Source organism: Sus scrofa, chromosome 14, assembly GCF_054392235.1.
Source record: "Sus scrofa isolate SSC_HxYL_T2T_F1_AM1 chromosome 14, Sscrofa_HxYL_maternal_Yorkshire_Landrace_v2.0, whole genome shotgun sequence".
Lineage (NCBI taxonomy): Eukaryota > Metazoa > Chordata > Mammalia > Artiodactyla > Suidae > Sus > Sus scrofa.
In genome coordinates, this window is record NC_139396.1 from 14,846,824 (window position 1) to 14,867,341 (window position 20,518).

Here is a 20,518-nt window from a genome sequence, read left to right on the forward strand (position 1 = left end):
CCTGAGAAGGTTCTGTGCTAGAGAGTGATCTGCAATCAGCCTCACCCTTCTAGGGCCCCAGATTCTAGGACCATACAAATGCTGAAGGTGTGTCCCTGCCTAAGGTACAGATACCCTAAATCCATCCACATGATTTCCACTGCAATTCACCAGCATTTGGAGGGAGGAATTCTTGACCCTAAAGATTGAATCAACCTGAGAGGAGCAATGCTGTGATTCAGAATGAAGGGCCAAGGCACACATAAAATGGCACATCGCCCAGGATGCCCCACTCACAATACAAATATAATGTGATATACACACACACCAATGATGCCTGAATATTCTGGCTTGCCACATAATTAAGTCATAACACACGGATGAGTGATATGCTCTAAATGCATTTTTGAAGCTCTTCAAGAAACTCAGGTGACATTTCAGATGTGATATCTGCATGGTATGAATATTCCAAACATGAGCAAACTCAAATTACAAAGCTGAGGTAACCGAACACAGAGCCGATTATCCCAAGCTAGTCTGAACCAGTTCCAGTGCCCTTTCATATATGCATGTGCACACAATCCACTTACACTCTGAGGAGGACCTCAACACCCACCAGGGGATGTAAGCAAAGGACATCACACATACGTATGTGTGTGTGTGTGTGTGTGTGTGTGTGTCTTCTGAGCACACATGTACCTTTTAATCCTCAGTGTGAATCACCATACAAACTGACCGCCTAAGTTTACATATCTCAATAGACACAAATTCTAAAGTTTTACAGACAAATTCCTACTCACCTGGAATTTTCCACTGCCTCTCCTACTGAGACAGGTTGGGACCTGGCACCCTTGGCTGCGGTGGCTGCGGTGGCTGCAGTGGCTGCAGGGAATGCACCTGGACAAACATCTCCTGGGGAACAAAATACAGCAAAAGTATAAACAATGAGAAAGAACTCTGCTTGCACATTGCGGACAAATCATGAGAAAAATACAACTGCCACTTCTGAAGAACAGAGAGCAAAAGCAGAGGACTATGCATGCCCCCTACATGCACCACACTAAAGGGGTGGGGTGGGCAAGCCCCCTCAGCCACCCCCCGGCCCAATCCCTGGACATGCCCCTATCCTCACCCCATAGAAGGAACTAGCTCACCGCTACTCAGTGAGAAGGTGAACGAGGGAACCTGGTGATTGCTTCAGTGCCTCTATGCTGAAGCAGGTGTCCTGAATAAAGCCTTCACTGGGTTTCTCCTCCAGCATCTCATCAACTGCTCTTGATTAAGGAAGGCCAAGAACTCTAGCTGGTAACACTCCAACTCTATACACATCCAAAACATGGGCCTGAATAAAACAGGTGCAACCTACCTACCAACCAGTTGTCCATGTGGAATACCTACATGTACAGGCTCACGAAAACCAGCAAGTCCTCAGTTGTCTCATGCATAGCCCGTATGCCATGCCATAGCCCTAAAACACAGCCAATCCAGGACTCCTGAACACACACACAGCCTACACCGTTTCTTGGTTTCCAAACACACAAACAGACTTCTCACACCTCTCAGAATACATACCACATAAGCTCCAGGAACTCAAATACACACACAGCCACAATTAGCCTACACTGACTAAGATACATATACAAATGTCAAACACCTATGGACACACACATCCAGATATTCCCAACCCTTGGACATACAGATGCCCCAAACACTAGGCGTGATGCCACCTCTTCAAAATACAACCACCCTCCTCCTCCCCCAACATAGACACCAAAGGGCACTCTAAGTGTATGTGTGTCAAATGTATGTATGTTTTTACCCTCCCCTGGATAGACACAGACAGACCATCTCTTAGTACCTATTAACAAACACATTAGCAACAAACACATAACACCTTAGCATTCTCCAAAGGAACATACTTTGCACACTCCTAACAACTCCAAGCCATGCGAACAAGACTTGGGCAGTCATGCACCTGGTGATAGACCTACAAACATGGATATGCAAGTAAGACCCATGGACATATCTCCAGAAAACCACATATGAAATGACTTCCATCTATCAAATGATAAGAGGAGCCAGCTCACACACCTGCATCTACTAACACATAACCATAGCCCATATTTCTCCTACACATCAATGCAAGTCTCCAACTCCCCTGAATAAACACAGAACCTCATCTCTCCATTAGAAACACACATACGAACTCCTGGAAGAGCACATAGGCAAAGCATTCTCTGACATCAACCTCATGAATATGTTCACAGGTCCTTCTCCAAAGGCAACATAAAGAAGAGCAAAAATAAACCAATGGGACCTAGTCAAACTCACAAGCTTTTGCACAGCAAAGGAAACCAGCAAGAAAACACAAAGACAACTTTCACAATGGGAGAAAATAGTTTCAAACAATGCCATGGACAAGGGCTTCATCTCTAGGATATACAAGCAACATATGCAACTCAACAGCAGAAAAGCCAACCACCCAATGGACAAATGGGCAAAAGACCTGAAGAGACATTGCACCAAGGAACATACACAGATGGCCAACAAGCACCTGAAGCAATGCTCAACATCCCTGATTATTAGAGAAGTGCAAACCAAAATGACCATGAGATACCACCTCACACCAGTCACAATGGCCATCATTCATCAGTCCACAAATCGCAAGTGCTGGAGGGGGTGTGGAGAAAAGGGAACCATCCTGCCCTGTTGGTGGGAATGTAAGCTGGTACAGCCACTATGGAGAACCACATGGAGGTACCTTAGACATCTATACCTAGAACTACCCTATGACCCCGCAATCCCACTCTTAAGCATACATCCGGACAAAACTTTCCTTGAAAAAGACACATGCACCTGCATGGTCATTACAGCTCTATTCACAATAGCCAAGACATGGGAACCAACCCAAATGTCCATCAACAGATTATTGGATTGGGAAGATGTGGTATACATACACAATGGAATCCTACTCAACCATAAAAAAGGACATGAGGCCATTTGTGTCACCATGAATGGAACTAGAGACTCTCATCCTCAGGGAAATAAGTCAGAAAGAGAAACACAAAGACCATAGGACATCACTTAAAACTAGAATCTAATATACAGCACAAATGAACATTTCCACAGAAGAGAAAATAATAGACTTGGAGAATGGACTTGTGGCTGCCCGGGGAGAGAGGGAGGGAGTGGGAGGGATTGGGAGCTTGGGGTTAACAGGTGCAAACTATTGATCTTGGAATGGATGTACAATGAGATCCTGCTGTGTGGCATTAAGAATTCTGTCTAGATACTTACACTGCCACACAACAATGCGATGAAAACCTGTGCATACATGTATGTGTAACTTGGTCACCATGCTGTACAGCGGAAAAAAAATAAATGAATAAATAAATAATAAATAACAAAGAAACACACATGTGCACTTCCCCAAATATTTAGGCCTAAAATATCCCTACTGAAAAATACAAGTGCATAGCCCCAGCAAATATGCTACCAAATGACCATGCCCCTTGAATACACACACAAACTCATACAAACAACTCCTCTCCACAAGCCCCAAATATACCCACAATTACCCAGGACACTACAAATATGGCAACATATAACCTCTATGCATTTGGTTCCAAATACACATATAATACATGCTCTGCATATACATAAAATCACACTCCCCCCCCAGCCTTCATGCAAATACAGAAGCACAGAAACACAGGACAGCCACCTATGGAATATTCACCAGTCTCATAAAAGTTTCAGACTTGCCCTAAACACATCAAAAGACACACACACAGCTCCTGAAAAACTGCTACACAGAAAAGCCAAGAAGCATACAACATGCTACAAATACACAAATAATCATCCTAAAGATAAGGATAGATTCGGACACTTAAAATACATGAAAAGTCCCACTGGGGGTGAAAGACAAGGTTTAACAGAGTTTGGGGAACTGGTGTAAGCTGAGGAGCACTCAAGGAATGGAACCCAGCTATGATCTACACTAACTTGAAGGAAGACCAGGGGCCTGTATGTGTCAGACATGCTGAAGCCACAAACCCCCATACTTAAAACATAGGACAACACATAGGAAGAGTAAATCCTGTTGCATGAAGTCATGGAGTTAGCAGTTCTTGAAAAGCAGCATTTTTTCACATACCCACGACAGAAATATAGATGACAGGGGACAAAACTAGGTAAATGGGGACATTAGCTGGAAACCTGAGATGAATTGCCATATTGTACATGTTACCACACTCCTGGTAATACACACAGGACTTCAATAGCATTGTTGACTGACCTGGTTAAGCCATGTAGGGGCAAAGTGAGGGACAAAAGATGTAAGCCTTGACATCTGCCCCCAAATGAGGAAGAAGGCAGACTTCTCCCTTCTCCTCTTTTCCTTGGATTATAGAAATGGAGCTCTCTTGGTTCTTGGGGCTGCTCTGCTCCCTTGCCAGCCTACTTCTCTCTCTCTCACAAGTGTCTTATGCTAAAAAACTCGCTCATTGCCTGCTGCTTTGTCTCAAGCTGAATTCATTCTGCAATGAGTCAGAAAAGCCTGAGCATCATGAGTCCTGACACTGGGAGAGAGGTTTTTCCTTAGAAGACAGTGGTTTTGAGGAGTTTGAGTCATTCTTTTGTGGCACAGAAGGTTAAGGATCCAACTTTGTCACTGCAGCCATCCAGATCGCTGCTGTGGCATTCAATCCTGGGCCTGGGAACCTCCACATGTGGCAGATAATATCAAAAAAAGGAAAAAAAATAATCATTGTGTTCCAGTCCACTCCTAACCTGGGATCCTGGGTTCAAGTGCCAAGCTACCGTGCAGGTTGATTCAAGTCCCACTCTCAATTTTGGCTGGGTTGAAGTCCCGGCCACAGAGTTTCACTACATTCCCCACATATACAACATAAATGGATTGTACACCCAAACGAACAGACCCCCGTAATGACCAAACATGGCCCTTATGCATAGGCAGATAATCCAAGTCCACCATTAGACACACAATCCCAAAACTCATGGGTGAAAACACCACGTGCCAAATATTCCCCTGAACACCAACTTACAAACACCTAAACACCAACTCCTTGAGTGTGCCTCTGTTACATCTCAAAACCCTTCAAATATAACACTCACCCTTAAAAACGTTCACCAAAACACAGGCATGAACTCCCCTTATACACACATATCCATAGACCTAACCAACCCAGATATCTGACCACCCACCAGACTCCCAACAACCTATTAAATATGTCTGAACCCCATCTAGGCTTGTGCATCATTCATGATTTACATCAGACTACAAAGAGATGGTGAGCACTACATTCAGGAAAGTTGTCCCCACCATGGACCCAAGCATGCCTTTTGAATATGAGCATTGACAGTAATTTTTATGTTCTGAAGGAGACACCAATGAAACTATGATCATGTACCTTGGCTCTTCACTGATTTTCCAGTGACCTGCGCTACTTCCTGGGAAGTGCATGAGGGTTTTCCAATTGGAAATGTTTCTGTCTAGCTTTGCTACTCTTGAGAACTGCATGCTGGATTGGCACACATTTGAATGGCCCACAAACTTTATGCACCTGCCTCTGGAGGCCCTGCAATCACTCAAGTCTTCATGCAGCCCGACCCACAGTGCTGCCAATAAACTGTGGTGAAACACTGCTCCGGACCTTAACTCCATGCTGGCATGAACCCACACAGAGGAGGGCCCAGATATCCTACAGAGTGTAAAAGAGTGCTGAGGGCTCACACCCAACACGTGAAAAGTCCCCATATGCCTTACCAGGACCTTCACAGAATTAAGCAGAAAGGCCACCATGACAGGCCCCACCCCCAGGCGGGCCACCCATTGGGAAACCACCCTCTGCCCTCATGCATGTGCTACTGGATTCCCAATCAGACCCGCCTCAACAGATGCTAGGAGCGGTTGGTGGAGGGTAGTCCCTGCACCTGACAGCCCTAGCCACTAGCGGACATGTGCATGCTTGCTGGCATGGGATGTGTGAATACCTAGCCCAGGAATTCTTTCAAGAGAGGAATATAATGGAGAATTGGCATCCTCTGGGGAGTTTTTTTGATATGTCTTCTCATTGCGATCTTTCTGACCTTCTCCTCTTCAACCTCTCTCTTGTGAGATGATCTCCCACATTCAAATTGCAAACTTGAAAACCGTCCATTTAGATATGATCCCCATGAAAGAGTTTGGAGAGCTCCAGCCTAAGCACGGTATCCTCAATTTGGGCCAAGGGCATTCTGCCCTTTGGGCTGCAGTTCCTTAGTTTTGCTTACTGTTTTTTCTAGAAATATTAGGTCCTTTTACCTAGCAAGCCTTAGGGTTCCATTAAAAAGAATTTCTAGCAATGAATTGTAGACATGGAAAACACTCTGAGAGAACTTTCTCCTGTTTCCATGCCTAGAGCTTTTCCAAATGCATTTATTCTACTCAAATGTTTTGCTCTCAGTGTAGTTAGTTAATGCATGGAAGTTTTTCAATAAAGGTTGATTCATAGGTGTTTCCTTTGTAAGGTTTTGGTTATCCTTGTGAAGTAAACTTGACAATCTTGGCCAATTACAGCACAGCAGGTACTTTGGGAACAATTGTACTCTCCCTCCCTACTTCTTTGACTACATCACAGAATTTCCGTTGGCAATCAACCAACCAACAAATAGGAGCAGATTCAACTTACTGACCTGACATTGTCATACTTTGCAAAGAAATGTGAACCATCAGGACCGTTCTCCGGTTAGCTGCAACGTTGGAGCATTTCTTCATCAACAGGATACCTCTCATGAGCCCTTACATCTAACAACACCCAGAGCTCCCAAGGGCACAGACTTGAAACGTCCACAAGACACAAACCTGGAATCTCTCAGTGCCTTTAAATTTCCATCAGCAAGTGGGAGATTACCTGTCTTCTGATGCTTGTGATCCATTTCCAGAGATGTTTCTCCTCAGCTGTCAGTGCCTGTCCTGAAGCTCTCTGCAGGAATAATCAGAGATAAGGGTCCAAAAGACATTGAGACACCCACATGCATGACTGGTTTTCCCTAATTACATTTCAGCTAATTTGATTATCTCTGCCTCTAGGATGTAGGGTTTTGAGGTAGTAAACAAAAATTGATTGCAGAATTGGGAATGTCACTTTTCCACAATGTGATTTTCTATCAGGGTCCCTGAGAAGATGCATTCAAATACTATATCAGAGCTATGAGTGAGGATCTTATAAATAATCAGTTGAATGGCTGAAAAAGGGGAGGAGACAACAAGAAGCCTGCCCTTCTTGAGAGCCTGGGTACAATGCTTGCCTCACCAATCCTCTCATATGAAGTTATTGGTTGAAAAACATTTAAAATTTTCATTATAAGAGCTCAAATACAGAGAAATATTTCCAAATTGTTTATTTTTTCAATCCCCCATCAAGAGGTACTTGATAGAAAGCTCACCATGATATTGCTTGAAATCCTCTCACCTCAGCTTCTCACTCTCTTTTGAGTCCATTTTTCTTTGCAAGGGCTAAGAAGCTTCTGAAGCATCTTCCCAAGTCTTTTTCTCAATGTGGGACACTCCTTATAAACCTCTCTTGCCTTCCCCGACACCCTAACATCAGTAGGAATTGTAGTGGTGCTACAGCAGAGAATGAATTTCACCTCCCAAGAGATTTGGTTGCAGTCCTATTAGGTTTCCACCCCTTATCTCCCTTGGCAAGTTTCCTAATTGTCCTCTCTTCTCACCACACAAAACATGACTACTCATTCATATCATTAGGAGAGTGATAAGGTGACATTAATTCCCAACATGAAAATAAGAGTCAGAGAACTGTTTTTCATTTGTCTCTGTTTTGTTTTCTAAGGGATGCAGATGGGACCCTGGGTAATGATGAGCCTAGATTCTCAAGAGGAAGGTTATGGGATGCAGACAGGAAATTCACAAGCTTATAAGCAGGGCTTGCAGGCCAGGTCTTAGATGGGATTGGCTTTGTCCAAAAGGAGAGTGGACATTGCTGGATAAAATACTGGCACTCTCTCAAGGTGCACATGCATTTCATGCGTAGTTGATTTTTTAAATCCTAGAAATACAAGGAGTTTCCAATGTGGCTCAGCAGAAACGAACCTGGCAAGTATCCATGAGGATGTGGGTTTGATCCCTGGCCTCCATCAGTGAAATAAGGATCTGGTGTTGCCTTGAGCTATGCTGTAGGTCACAGACACAGCTTGCATCCCACATTGCTGTGGGTGTGCATAGGCCTGCAGCCGTAGGTCCGATTTGACTCCTATTCTGGAACTCACATATGTTGCAGGTCTGGCCCTAAAAAGGAAAATAAATTAAAGACCAAAAAAAAAAAAAAACAGATCTCTGGGATATTTAGTACATTAACTTGTCTTCTTGTCCCTTATTTCTGTCCTTAACCCCACGAAGCACAAACACTCAATACTCTATCTGCCTCTTCCATTGACATTTCATCCTGCAGATTTGGGGTCCCTTTGTCATTTTATTTTGGGTTGGACCAAAATGCACATTTCAGTTTCTAGTCCAAGTTCTCATCCTCTCTAGAACTGCTCACTACTAAACGCCTAATATGTTACCCTTTTTGGCTAGTCTTGCCAGATAAATGCTGATTCAAAGTGAAAGGTAAATTTCAGATAAATAGGGAAAGAACTTTCAGTAAAGATATGTCCAAAATGTTGCATAGGACAGAGTTAAGGCTAAAGGCAGGCACTGTGTATAGGAAATGAAAAATTCAAATGGAGCTGGATATTTACTTTTGATATTGCCTGGGTTTGAACACTCAGTTCTTTCAGTTCCTTGAATTTCAAGAAAATGTAGAAACTCCCATAATAAAGGTTAGTCCAGTAACAGAGGAGCCACAATGGCAGTATGAAGGCGACAAAAATAATATACTCAGATATACGGAGACAAGATTTAATTTTCTATTTTTCCTTTTTACTTTTTTTCAAGATGAACTCTTACCTTATAATTGTTAAGTTTTCCATTGCAGTTGATTTACAATGCTTTGTCTATTTCAACTGTACAGCAAAAGGACCCTGTCATACAGACACACACATACACATACATATACACATATATTATACATATATAATTGCTTTCTCACATTATCCTCCACCATTTTGCATCCCTGTGCACATTTTAATTTTCAGAGACAAAGAAATAATTTTTGAAAAGGCAAATGGATTGCACTCAATGTTCCTTGCCCAAAAGATCTCTGAAAAGATGTGAATGAAACAGGTATCTCTGATCCCTGGTGGGAAAGAGGACTGAGTGGACAGGGGAAAGAGGGGGGAGGAGGACTCAACACTGCATATTCTATCTCGCACAAGTGGACTGTGATCCCTGAGAAGGGAGGATTTGTGGAGAATATTATATTCAATCATTAAAAAGGTAAAACATACAATACTTATCAGCAATGTCATAATACGGGAAACACGTCAGACTGATCTCTGGTCTTGGACACGTGGGCTGTGCAGCGGCTTTTTGGATAGGCTGGGCCTTTCCAGCACAAGGGAACATGAGGAAGGTGGGTCCTGCTGGATGCTGGTTGGCACACAAGACGGCTTCCTTAGGAAAGATGGACACACACCAATCACAAATGGTGGGTCTGCTGAGAGAAGCCAAACCATAAACATTGGGTTCCAGGTGGCCATGAAAACCCAAGTGGTTATCAGATGATAAATAGTAAAATTTGTTCAGAAAGTCTGGCCTCTGGGAAGGAAGCCAAGAGCCAGGAGGGAAGCTGAGCAGGTTGAAAGACAACAAACAAGTTGATGAATAACAAAGGGAAAGGGAACATCAAGACAAACCTTGGTGCTGTGACTCTGAAAACCAACACATACATTGCCTGACGAGGCACTCGACAATTGTCTGGCCCCTGCATAAGGTGGAAGAAACGTCTGGTTCTTGCCTCCCTGCAGAGGCCAGAATGGAATGGCACCCCACCCCCACCCAGGCTCACCTGCCCTCGGCCCCTCCCCCACTGCAGAATGACTGGAGGCCCGCATTCTACTGTTGAGATTCAAACTTGGGCTCCTTTACTTGCGTCCTGAGCATCTGTTGGGGCAGGTTCCTTGCTGGGTCCTGCTCTTGACTGTCCACGTTGAGGCCACCAGCCCGTGGTGGTCCAGGCCCATGCCTGTGGGAATGGCTTCAGAAGGCGGTAAGCCTCTAGACAGGGGCTGTTTTCCAAGAGAAAGGGCCTCCCTCAAATCCCTGGGTTTCCGTTGGGACCCTTCACTGTGGACATGGAGTTGGACTGAAGGAGAGGAAGGCGAGAGCATTGCACCCCAGCGAGATCTCACTTGGGGAGCCTAAGGTCGTATAGAAATCTGAGGCTGCCCTGGGGAGGACAGCTGCTTGGAGTTGGAAAATGAGAATCTGCTCTGGTTGGTGAGGCAGGATGGCAGCAGGCAGGTTCGCGGTTTCTAGAAGGGAGACAAGCCACTTGGAACATGTGTGTAGCCAGTGTCCTCTTGCTATTCAATTTTATAACAAAACTTACTAATTTCAACCAAAAGAGGTGAGTCGTTTGAAACGGGGAAAAGATTAAATTTTAGAAAATTTGTAAGAAATGACATCTTGTGGAGTTCCCACGGGGGTGCAGCAGGTGAAGGATGTGGCATTTCCACAGTTCCAGCTTAGGTGGGATTCAGTCCCTAGCCTGTTTCTCTATGCTGCAGTTACAGCCAAAAAAAAAAAAACCAGAAAACCTGACATTTCATTGTACTCATGCCTACAGAATCTAGGCAGAGAGGCTGTTTTCACAACTAGACAATTAATTGTTATTCCTAAGCCATTCATTCCTTAACAGTTCTAATCTTTTATATGTGTTAATCTCTCTTTAAGAAACATAAGAATCTTGCCAATACCTACGGTTTTATCAATGAACCCATTTTATCAACTGTCAGTGCCATGGCTATACATGTAAGAAATCTAAAATATATATGTGTGTATTGCATATCCCGAGTTTGCTATTTTTCTGTCTTTTGCTTCTTAGGGCCACACCTACAGCATAGGGGAGTTCCCAGGCTATGGGTCTAATCAGAGCTACAGCTGCTGATCACAGCCACAGCAATGAGGTATCCAAGCCATGTCTATGACCTACACCAGAGCTCACAGCAATGCCGGATCTCTGACCCATTTAGTGAGGCCAGGGATCAACCCTGCATCCTCGTGGATACCAGTCAGATTTGTTTCCACTGTGCCACAACAGGAATTCCTTGGGTTTGCTATTTTTCATATCACACTCTCCCTCCCTCAATCAATCCAATGGTGCTGGGGGGTGATCAGTCTTGACACAGACACCTTTCCTGGGTTCCCCTCACAGAGCCCTGTTCTGGACCCCATACCCACTTCAGCCACCCCTCTCTCCTCACTCCTTTCTGCAGTGAGCTGCTCTAGGCCCCACCGGACAGCTGCTAACATACTCTACATGGATGAAACATCGCAGTAGGTTATGTGACAGCAGGTTATCTGGTAGAGCTGCATGAACCAGAGGGACTCAACTCTTGGCCACGCTCAGGCTGCACACACCCCAAACACTTTGCTTCCTGATAGCAGTGACTTTCAAACAAGATTCTTACTCAAGTCCCAGAGAATAATGCAGACATGGGTGCTAGCTGCATGTACATTTCATAAGAAAGGACTTATGATCTTACAATAAATCTAACCACACATTATAAAATTCATCAACCAATAAATGAATCATCTCAGGGACATCTACAGTACAAATACTTTCATCTCAGTCTTTCAGAGGTTTCTTAAAATAGTTTTGGAATTTATTTGACCAGGGGGAAGGGTTGGTCAGGGGATTTAGAAAGAGCCCATCACACATTCCCCATCGGAAAACAATGTCCTGGAAGGCAGCAACAATGGCTTCCTGCCACCAGCACAAGAGCAACAAGACTAGGGTCAACTCTGCACCCCCTGAAAACATGCCCAGTAACTGGTAGAGAGTATTTATGCTCCAAAAATATGAGACTCCCTCCCCCAGTATGAGGATACTCCAAGAATCACTCACAGAGTCCCATCCTCTCAGTTTACAATAAAGAAACAATGGCTGGAAGAAGTGGAGTCATTGGACCAAGGTCACCCAGTAGCTTGGAGTCCAAGTAAATAAATTTATTTAGCAAACAAGGGTCTGGAAACCAGTGCAGTAAAGTCCTCATCATCAGAGTGACTTTATCATTCTTCAGCCAGCCAGACATATATTTGTTCTATTAAACTTTCACCACACAGCCTTGGCTTTAATAATGTCACATGCATTCCTCTTCTCTCCCCAGAAGAGTGATGCTCTTTGAGGCACAAGATTCCCTCCAAATTCCATGTTAACAGTCCAGGAGAGCCTGGCTCTGCTGGGTGAGGAAGGACCATCACCTGACTGAGTGCTGCTGGAGGCAGCAAGCCAGCTGAGCAATGCCTCAGGTCCTGAGTGGACTCACTGGGAAGGCTGGTCTTGGCACTCATCAGGGGCTGTCGCAGCAGCTGCATGTCTGTCATATCCACATTAGGTGTCCAGGGCTGATTGAGGGGCCAGAGTGTAGGAGGAGGCTGAGTTTTGGCTGTACTCTTAAGACCTAGGAGAGGTACAGGACAACACCCACACCCTCACTTCAACACTGGGAGAAAGCCTGAGACCAAAGTGAACCATGAAGGTCAAGGGTGGATGCTGCAGGAATAAGGGGATAAAGCTCTGTCTTCCTCATTGAGCACCCTTGCTGGGTAGATCTCTCCTCTGGGACTGTGACCCTCTCTCTAAACCAAACTGTCACCAGTCTGAGGTCTTATGTGAAGATGGATCTTCCACATATCAAATTAGGTTTTAGGCTTAACAAGTGTCTTCTTGGCACATACTTAGTGGGATGACATTAGTGATGGGGGCCAAAACCCTGCTGTAAGCCATGGTGCTCCATGGCCTGCAGGGTCCTTCGGTGGGGGAGAACTGTGGTCCAGTGACTGCAGGGGCCTACTTGCCATGGGCAGAGACCCAGGATGTCAGTCATCACATATGTGTTTCATCAGAGGGGTCACGTGCTTCATGGTAGGCGAACCAGGAAGGAGCATGTGCTAGGAGCTAGGATGCAAGGGCAAGGCTGTCTAACCTCAGTTACTGACCGCAGCTGCATTTTCCATGGGCCACATGCTGTTGGAACTAGACTTTGGTGCAAGCAAGTTTAGAGGGGTTCTCCATGGTGGGAGCTGTGTTCTCTCCTGATGGCACTCTGCCCATGCCAGCCTTGTGGTGTGAAGACAGAATGAGGATTGGGTGGGCTCAGTTTCTCAGCTGTGAAACCTGTATAAAAGGAGCTGAAACTCAGATATTCAGGCTTATGGACTGTCAGTGAGACTATGCTCCTTACCTCTGATCCTTTCCTTCTTCCTCATCCTACTTCTTCACCAGTGAGCCTGAAAAGTAGGCATGGATATAGGAATGGAGGATGGAGGCTCCAGCCCAGCAGCACAGTGGTGCTGACCAGTGAGGCATGGAAGTCCTCATGTGTTGCCGAGGCTCATCGTCCAGCATAGATGCAGGCAAAGCCCAGTGAAGATTTCAAAGTCAAGAGGAGAGTGTACTCAGAAGGCTGTGCCTGGACATCTCTGACTCTAGAATGAAGCTTCTCAGAGGCAGAGGGGAAACCAGTCAGTTGGTTAGAGAAAAGCCTTTAGCTCTGCCACTTAAACTAACAGACTTACAAATTACCTGACAGGCTTTGGGACAACACGAGGAAGCCTCAGAAGACTAGCGTCAACTTCCTAGCAAGTTTTGTTCTAACAAGAGGGGGAGGAATCCCTGTATTTTAGCAAATAGCTGGGAGAGGAGGAACGAGCTAAGTGAAAAGGCAGATGAGGCTGGCAGCCCCGGGCAATCTTCAAAAAATTCCTGGGAGATACCCAGGGGGAGCGAGGAAGCTGTTGATGGGAGGTTCTGTTCCTGGTGGGGGTGGGGGGGTTGCTGTTCTGCTGCAGAACTTGGAAAGCTGTGTCAAGCCATGGTGATTAATTTAGCTTGGCTTGGTCTTTCTCAGGTCGAGCATTTGACAGGCACCTGCAGAGCTCTCTCTGGACCCCAGAGAGCTCAGACTACAAATCATCATTACCAAAAGGTTCACAGCTTAGGTTAAGAAATGAGAAGGGACTAGGTCCATCTTCAGCAGATGAAGAAACCAGGAGGCACTCTTTTCTGCACAGAAGCCAAAGACAGCAGCCTTAAAATGTCTTGGGCCAGTTTGAAGAAGTATAGGGAAAAGAGCAATGGTTGTAAGGAAAGCAGGGCCCTCAATTTTGTTTGGAAGTTGCTTATTATAATTGCGGATTCCATCATCATCTGGGGTGTGGGAACCCTTGAGAATAGAAAAGGGGATTTCGGAAGTTTTAACGCACAGCCTATACATGGTGAAGAGATAGGAAATGCCATGAAACCTGAAGGTGCCACCAATGCAAGTTACACACTTGTTAGCTGACAGTGGGGCTTTGGATGCCATTTTTCAGGGTGAAAGGCAGTCTGTCTAAAGGGTAGAAGGTGTCCCTAGAACATAGAAACTCTGTGTCACAACCCATTGACCGGAGACAGCTTTTAATTGACCGTGGATGTTTGAGGCTAGAGTCTGGTGAATTTATGCACTTTTAATGGCAACTTGGAGGAGCTGAACCAGGACATGTGCTGCTCTTTTCTCTCTTTGACTCCTTGTCCATCGTCCTCCTCTACACACTGCAAGCCTTCTGCCATAGTCTGTAACTGGTGACAACCGTGCAGATTTAAACTGCAAGAGAAGCATCAGGCTCTGCAAACTCCGCATTTCCAAAATCGCTGTTTGGACTGTAAGCTGACCAAATAGGCACATTTAGGATTTGGGCTCCTGTTTCTGATCCAGAAATGCAGGCCTGGGAAAAGATGCTTCTCTATCTTGACACAAAGCTTTGTCTTGACAATTCATTGGAGCGTTGAGAAAATGGAACACAGAAGTCTGAGAGTTGGTGCAGCCCAATTTGGAAGCACGGGGAGGCTCCACATCCATTCCGGGGAAAATGAATTATGCTGCAGGTTCCAAAGAAGATCCTGACATTATCAGGAGCCGCTCTCACTAGGGCCCTCTGGTCAGGACCAGCCAGAGGAAGAAAAAGGAGGAGAGAAGAGATGCTTTTCAGGTATCTTAGGTCTTGAGTTGATGATGGGAGGGAGCTGGGTGAGAAATTTTACAAATTTATAACACATTGTTATGATCCCTCACCTCCTCAGCTCCTGTCTGCTTGACAAGGACAATACCCCTTCATGAAACTATGAAATAAAATGGTAAGTGGCCTCACAATGAAATTACCTGAAGCAATGGCCTGATATGTTACAGAGTGTTGGGAGCAACATTAAAAAGGCATTTGTAACTGGCCACCTCCATGGCTCCAAGTGGAAGCTGATGCAGGCCTTCTCAGTCCCAGGGCTTTTGTGAGAGTTGGCCCCTCATGACCACTCTTGGCAAGCCAGGCCTGGGACCCTGGGGACCCCACCTGGGAAAAATTCCTTTTAAAGAGTCACAGCCCCTCTAACATGGACATTCTAGCAAGAGTCACGTCTGGGCAGAGGGTCAGAGGCATTCGCACCTGGGAGAGGACGAAGGAGGAGCCCAGCACCAAAGGGGGCTGGAAGTTGGCAACTGTCCCCACAATAATCTAATTATTACTCTGCTCCTGTCCCCTCCTGAATAACTTTTTTATTGAAGTAGAGTTGATTTCCAATGTTGTGTGTCAGGTGTGCAGAAAAGTGATTCCATTATACCCCTGCATGTGTATATCTAGTCTTTTCCAGATTCGTTTCCATTACAGGTTCGTACAAGATGCTGATAGGTTGTCTATTTGATATTTAGTAGTGCTGATACCGTCCTCAATCTACCATAACTGGGCGCATCTGAATGACACCCAACGCCCCTCCTTCCTGAAGGCTTTCCTCTCAAGCTGGATGCCTGTCAAGATTCCTGCGCTGTGTGACAGCCCTCTCACTGCTGGCCCTGCAGTCAGCCCCTTCTCCACTTCCTCTAGCTGTCCTCTCACCTCATCACCATCCACCCCGCCTTATTCCCACCTCATTACCGACCTCCCACTTCATCACAGCTGTCACCATCCCATCGTCACCCTCCTCCTTCACCCCCATCCTCCCACCTCACCGCAGATCTCCTAACCACCCTCTCAGCTCAACTCCACCATCCTCCCACCTCATCTCCGTATTCCCACCTCTTCGATGTCCTCCCCACTTCATCACTGGCATCCTCCCACTTCACCACCACCCCCCCATCTCATCACCAACCTCCCATCTCATCACCATCCTCCCATCTCATCACCATCCTCCCCACCTCACCACCACCCTCACATCTCATCTCCGTCGTCCCCACCGCCCCCTCACTCCCTCAGCACCACCACCTGCTCCCCACTGGTTCTTCTGACGCCCTGGACGCCTCTGCCCCCCCCCCAGGCCTCCTTCTTCTCCTCAGCAGTTCAACTGTCACCTACAAAGCCCATTAACAATTCCCTGCTCATAAAAGTACAGTCTGGGAAATAAAGCAAAGTCTACCTTTTCTTTTCCTTTGTGCTTGGCCGGGTTTCAGTTGCTTGCAGGGTGCAGTGCAGAGACACCACGCCTGCACTGCAGACCCCAGTCAGGGAAGCAGCTGCGCCAGCCGTTAAAAAACGGTTCCTGAGGAAACTAAGAGCAACACCGCGATTCAAGATGGCAGCAGAATGTGAACTAGGCTGTGCCTGGGATTGGGTGTGAGCCGTGTGCCCCCGCCTCCCGCGGCCTGCCGAGGCCCCGCCCCCCCCCCAGGAAACAGCCTGCCAAGTCCCCGCTTCCCCCGCTCGGCCTGCAGAAGCCGCGACCCCCAGTCACATAGCCTGCCGAGGCCCCGCCCACCTGGCACATGGCCTGCCGAGGCCCCGCCTCCCTGGCACGTGGCCTGGTGAGGCCCCACCTGTCAGCGCGCGACCAGCCGAAGCCCCGCCTCCCCGCGCGTGACCTGCCGAGGCCCCGCCCCCCATGAAACGGTCTGCCAAGGCCCCGCCTCCCCTGCTTGGCCAGCAGAAGCCTCGCCACCCAGTCGCATCGCCTACCGAGGCCCCGCCCCCCTGGCACAGGGCCTGCGGAGGCTTCTCCTCCCTGGCACGCGGCCTGCGGAGGCCCCGCCTTCCCGCGCAGGGCTTGCAGGAGCCGTGCCCACCTGGCGCTTGGCCTGCTGAGGCCCCGCCCCCCCAGTACTTGGCCTGCCTAGGCCCCGCCTCCCCGCGCGGCCCGCAGAATCTGCTCCCCCAAGTCACATAGCCTGCGGAGGCCCCGCACCCCCGGCGCAGGGCCTGCCATACCCTGCCTCCCCGCGCGCGGCCTGCAGAAGCCTTGCCCACCTGGCACGTGGCCTGCCGAGGCCCTCCCCTCTTCTGCGCGAGTCCCGCAGAAGCCGCGCCCCCCAGTCACACAGCCTGCCGAGGCCCCGCCCCCCCGTACAAGGACTGCCAAGGCCCCGCCTCCCTGGCACGCGGTCTACCGAGGGTCCCCCTGTCAGCGCGCGGCCTGCCGAAGCCCCGCCTCCCCGCGCGCTGCCTGCCGAGGCCCCGCCCCCCCCACGTCATGGCCTGCCGAGGCCCTGCCTCCTCGCATGGCCTACCGAGGGGGTTCCCCCCCCCACCGCACAGGGCCTTTTTTTTTTTTTTGGCTTTTTAGGGCGGCAACCACAGCATATGGAGGTTCCCAGGCTAGGGGTTGAATCGGAGCTGTAGCTGCCAGCCTACACCACAGCCATGGCAGCATGGGATCTGAGCCACATCTGTGACCTACACCACAGCTCATGGCAATGCTGGATCCTTAACCCACTGATCAAACCTGCAAGCTCATGGTTCCTAGTTGTTTCCATTGCACCATGACGGGAAGTCCAGAAATTCAAACAATTAAAGTTAAAAATTGGAAAATATTTTAATCATTAAATTGTTAATGTTTTCTCTTTGTTCCTCCTTTGGAACGTGACATCTTTTCTTTTGTCCCAAGATATATGTATCAGATCTTCTGGCTACTGACTGACAACTAGGAGGTATATTTAGTTTTAGTCATTGATGATGGAAAACAACTGTTCACATGAAAGCTCTTCCAAACGTGGAGGGAGTCTTTGTGTGATGTTTTTATTTTTAGGCTAACTGTGCATTGATGTGCTTGAGAATTCTGGAATGCCAGTCTTGCTATATTTAGTTTTCAGTATCATATAGTGTTGTTCTGTCGGTTGCTTTTTATTCTTTTTGTCTTTTTAGGGCTGCACCTGCAGCATATGGAAGTTCCCAGGCTAGGGGTAGAATGAGAGCTGCAGCTGCCCCTCCACCACAGCCATAGCCACAGAAATGTGGGGTCCAAGCCTCATCTGCAACCTACACCACAGCTTACAGCAGTACTGGATCCTTAACCCACTGAGCGAGGCCAGGGATGAAACCCACATCCTCATGGTTCCTAGTCAGATTTGTTTCCACTGAGCCATGACAGGACCTCTATTCTTTCTGAATAATCTCTGTTCTCTGAGACATGAGCTGGTCACCAGTGCTGACCTCCTCCCAGTGATGGTCTTGCTGTTTAACCAGCAGGAATCAACTGTTGAATATTGATGTGAGGGGGAAGAAGGAAACTAGTGGAAGAACACTGGGATGTCATGATTGGACAAAGATCATGCTGGCACAATAGCACAAGATAGAAAAAGAACCGTAATTACCCCAGGTGGGAGAGAAAGTGCTGGGAAACACTGAAGTAGCAATTACAGTATTGATTCTTGGATGCCCTGTGCCATGGGCCTGCTGGCACCCGTGCTTTTTATTGTGCCATTCCAGCTTTCAGAATCCTGGGGGAGACCGTGGAATCAGTTGTTTCCATCTCTGCCAATGGCCATGACAGGGCACAGGCCTTGGCCAAGCCTGGCCCATGGTGGCGCTGCTGGGCACAGCCCTGGGAAAGAGGGTGTTCTGAGCAGGGCAGCTGCAGATGTGCAACAGAAACTGTTGACATCCACAAGCCCAAATTAGCTTCTTTGTAAAACTGGGTTCCCCAAAGACTGAACGAGATGCTCCACGTGGAAGTTCTCTGTGTGCAGCCCAAGCCCTGAGCATGACTCAGGTCCTAAGCATAGTTTGGGTCCCAATCAGGGGATGGTATTGGGTCCTGCCTGGGTCCCAATCAGGGGATGGTATTGGGACCTGCTTCCCTGTCCAGCCTTCCTCAGTTGAGCTGTAGGTAACCACTGAAGTGCTTCAGACAGACTGCACCAGCATCACACCCCACCCCACCCTCAGTGCTCCTGGTGATGGGGGGCCAGCCCCCAGGTGTCTCCCCACCCATGCTCAGACTCTGCTCTCCTCCATGAGACAGGACACACCTTCTCCTCTGTGGTGGAGTATTACCTCTGTGTCTCTTGGCTCCTGTACTCTGCTTCCTGTAAGGATGAGGATCAGACCCTTTTTGGCTGTATGTCCCCAGTGCACAGTGGGTGATGGGTGAACGAATGAAAATAGCATTTAGGAAATAAATGGGCCCTCCCTAAGTTGTTCCATTCATTGTGTTGTTGCCCAGGGCATGGAGGTCTGGTCAAGCCCTTTAGAGCCCATGGCTCTGGTGAATTTGGTGACCTACCCGTGACTGCAGCTGGTTGTCACCATGGATGAGCAGGGCCTGATCAAAGTATGGAAAGCAGAGAACAGGTGTGAGCAGGCCTCCTTCTGCCTGCCTAGCTCCTCGTCTGCATTGGAGGCCTGTGACATTCCAGAGGGCCCCCTCCTGCTGAGGAGTGACCCCACTCTCAGGAGCCTCTGCTCTTTCCCAGGGTCTGTGGACACTTGCATCAGACCTGCCGTGTTGGGTGGCATCTCAAGCCAGGCCTTCCATGTGGCAGACCAAGTGATCACCCTGTTTTGTTCTGTCCCCCTAGCTTCTTGCCTGCCGCAAGAGGGCAGACTCCTCGTCCCCCTTCAGCTCTAGCATGCTGGCGGCCTGCTGCTTGCCCAGTTTCTGCAGCCTCTTGCTCTCTCACAGTGAGGTCCAGCCTTATGGGCTGCCTGTGCTTCTTTTTTTTTTTTTTTTTTTTTTTTTTTTTTTTTTTTTTGCTTTTAGGGCCACATATGCAGCATTTGGAAGTTCCCAGGCTATGGGTAGAACAAGAGTTGCATCTCCTGGCCTACACAAAGCCACAGCAACACAGGATCCTAGCCACATCTGTGACCTACACCGCAGTTCACAGCAACGCTGGACTCTTTGTCCCATTAAGCAAGGCCAAGGATGAAAGCTGTGTCCTCATGGACACTAGTCAGGTTCGTTACCATTCAGCCATGGTGGGAACTCCTACCTGCACATTTTGTCTGCACACCCCAGCTTTTCTGTTTCCTGGTCTCCCTCAGAGTCTTTCCTCCTCTTGCAGTTCCTTCTCACTACTGCATGCTCCCCTTTTTCAAGTCTCAGTGAGGGCCCAACGTAACAGCTGTTCCTTTTTTTTTTTTCTTTCTTTTTAGGGCCACACCCACAGCATG

The 20,518-nt window shown here is 47.6% G+C and overlaps 1 protein-coding gene across 1 annotated transcript in view; it reads right to left on the minus strand.

The window, feature by feature from the left end:
* Positions 1–16,703, minus strand: part of LOC146396334 (NUT family member 2G-like) — a 53,760-nt gene extending 37,057 nt beyond the window's left edge. Inside the window, exons 1-3 of the mRNA XM_084995451.1 lie at positions 16,551–16,703; positions 8,096–8,290; positions 6,894–6,965 (exon numbers count right to left, since the gene is read on the minus strand). Of these exons, the coding sequence (XP_084851577.1) occupies positions 6,894–6,918 (25 nt within the window). The 5' untranslated portion in view covers positions 6,919–6,965; positions 8,096–8,290; positions 16,551–16,703. The remainder of the gene's footprint in view (positions 1–6,893; positions 6,966–8,095; positions 8,291–16,550) is intronic.
* Between the last annotated feature and the right edge of the window lie 3,815 nt (positions 16,704–20,518).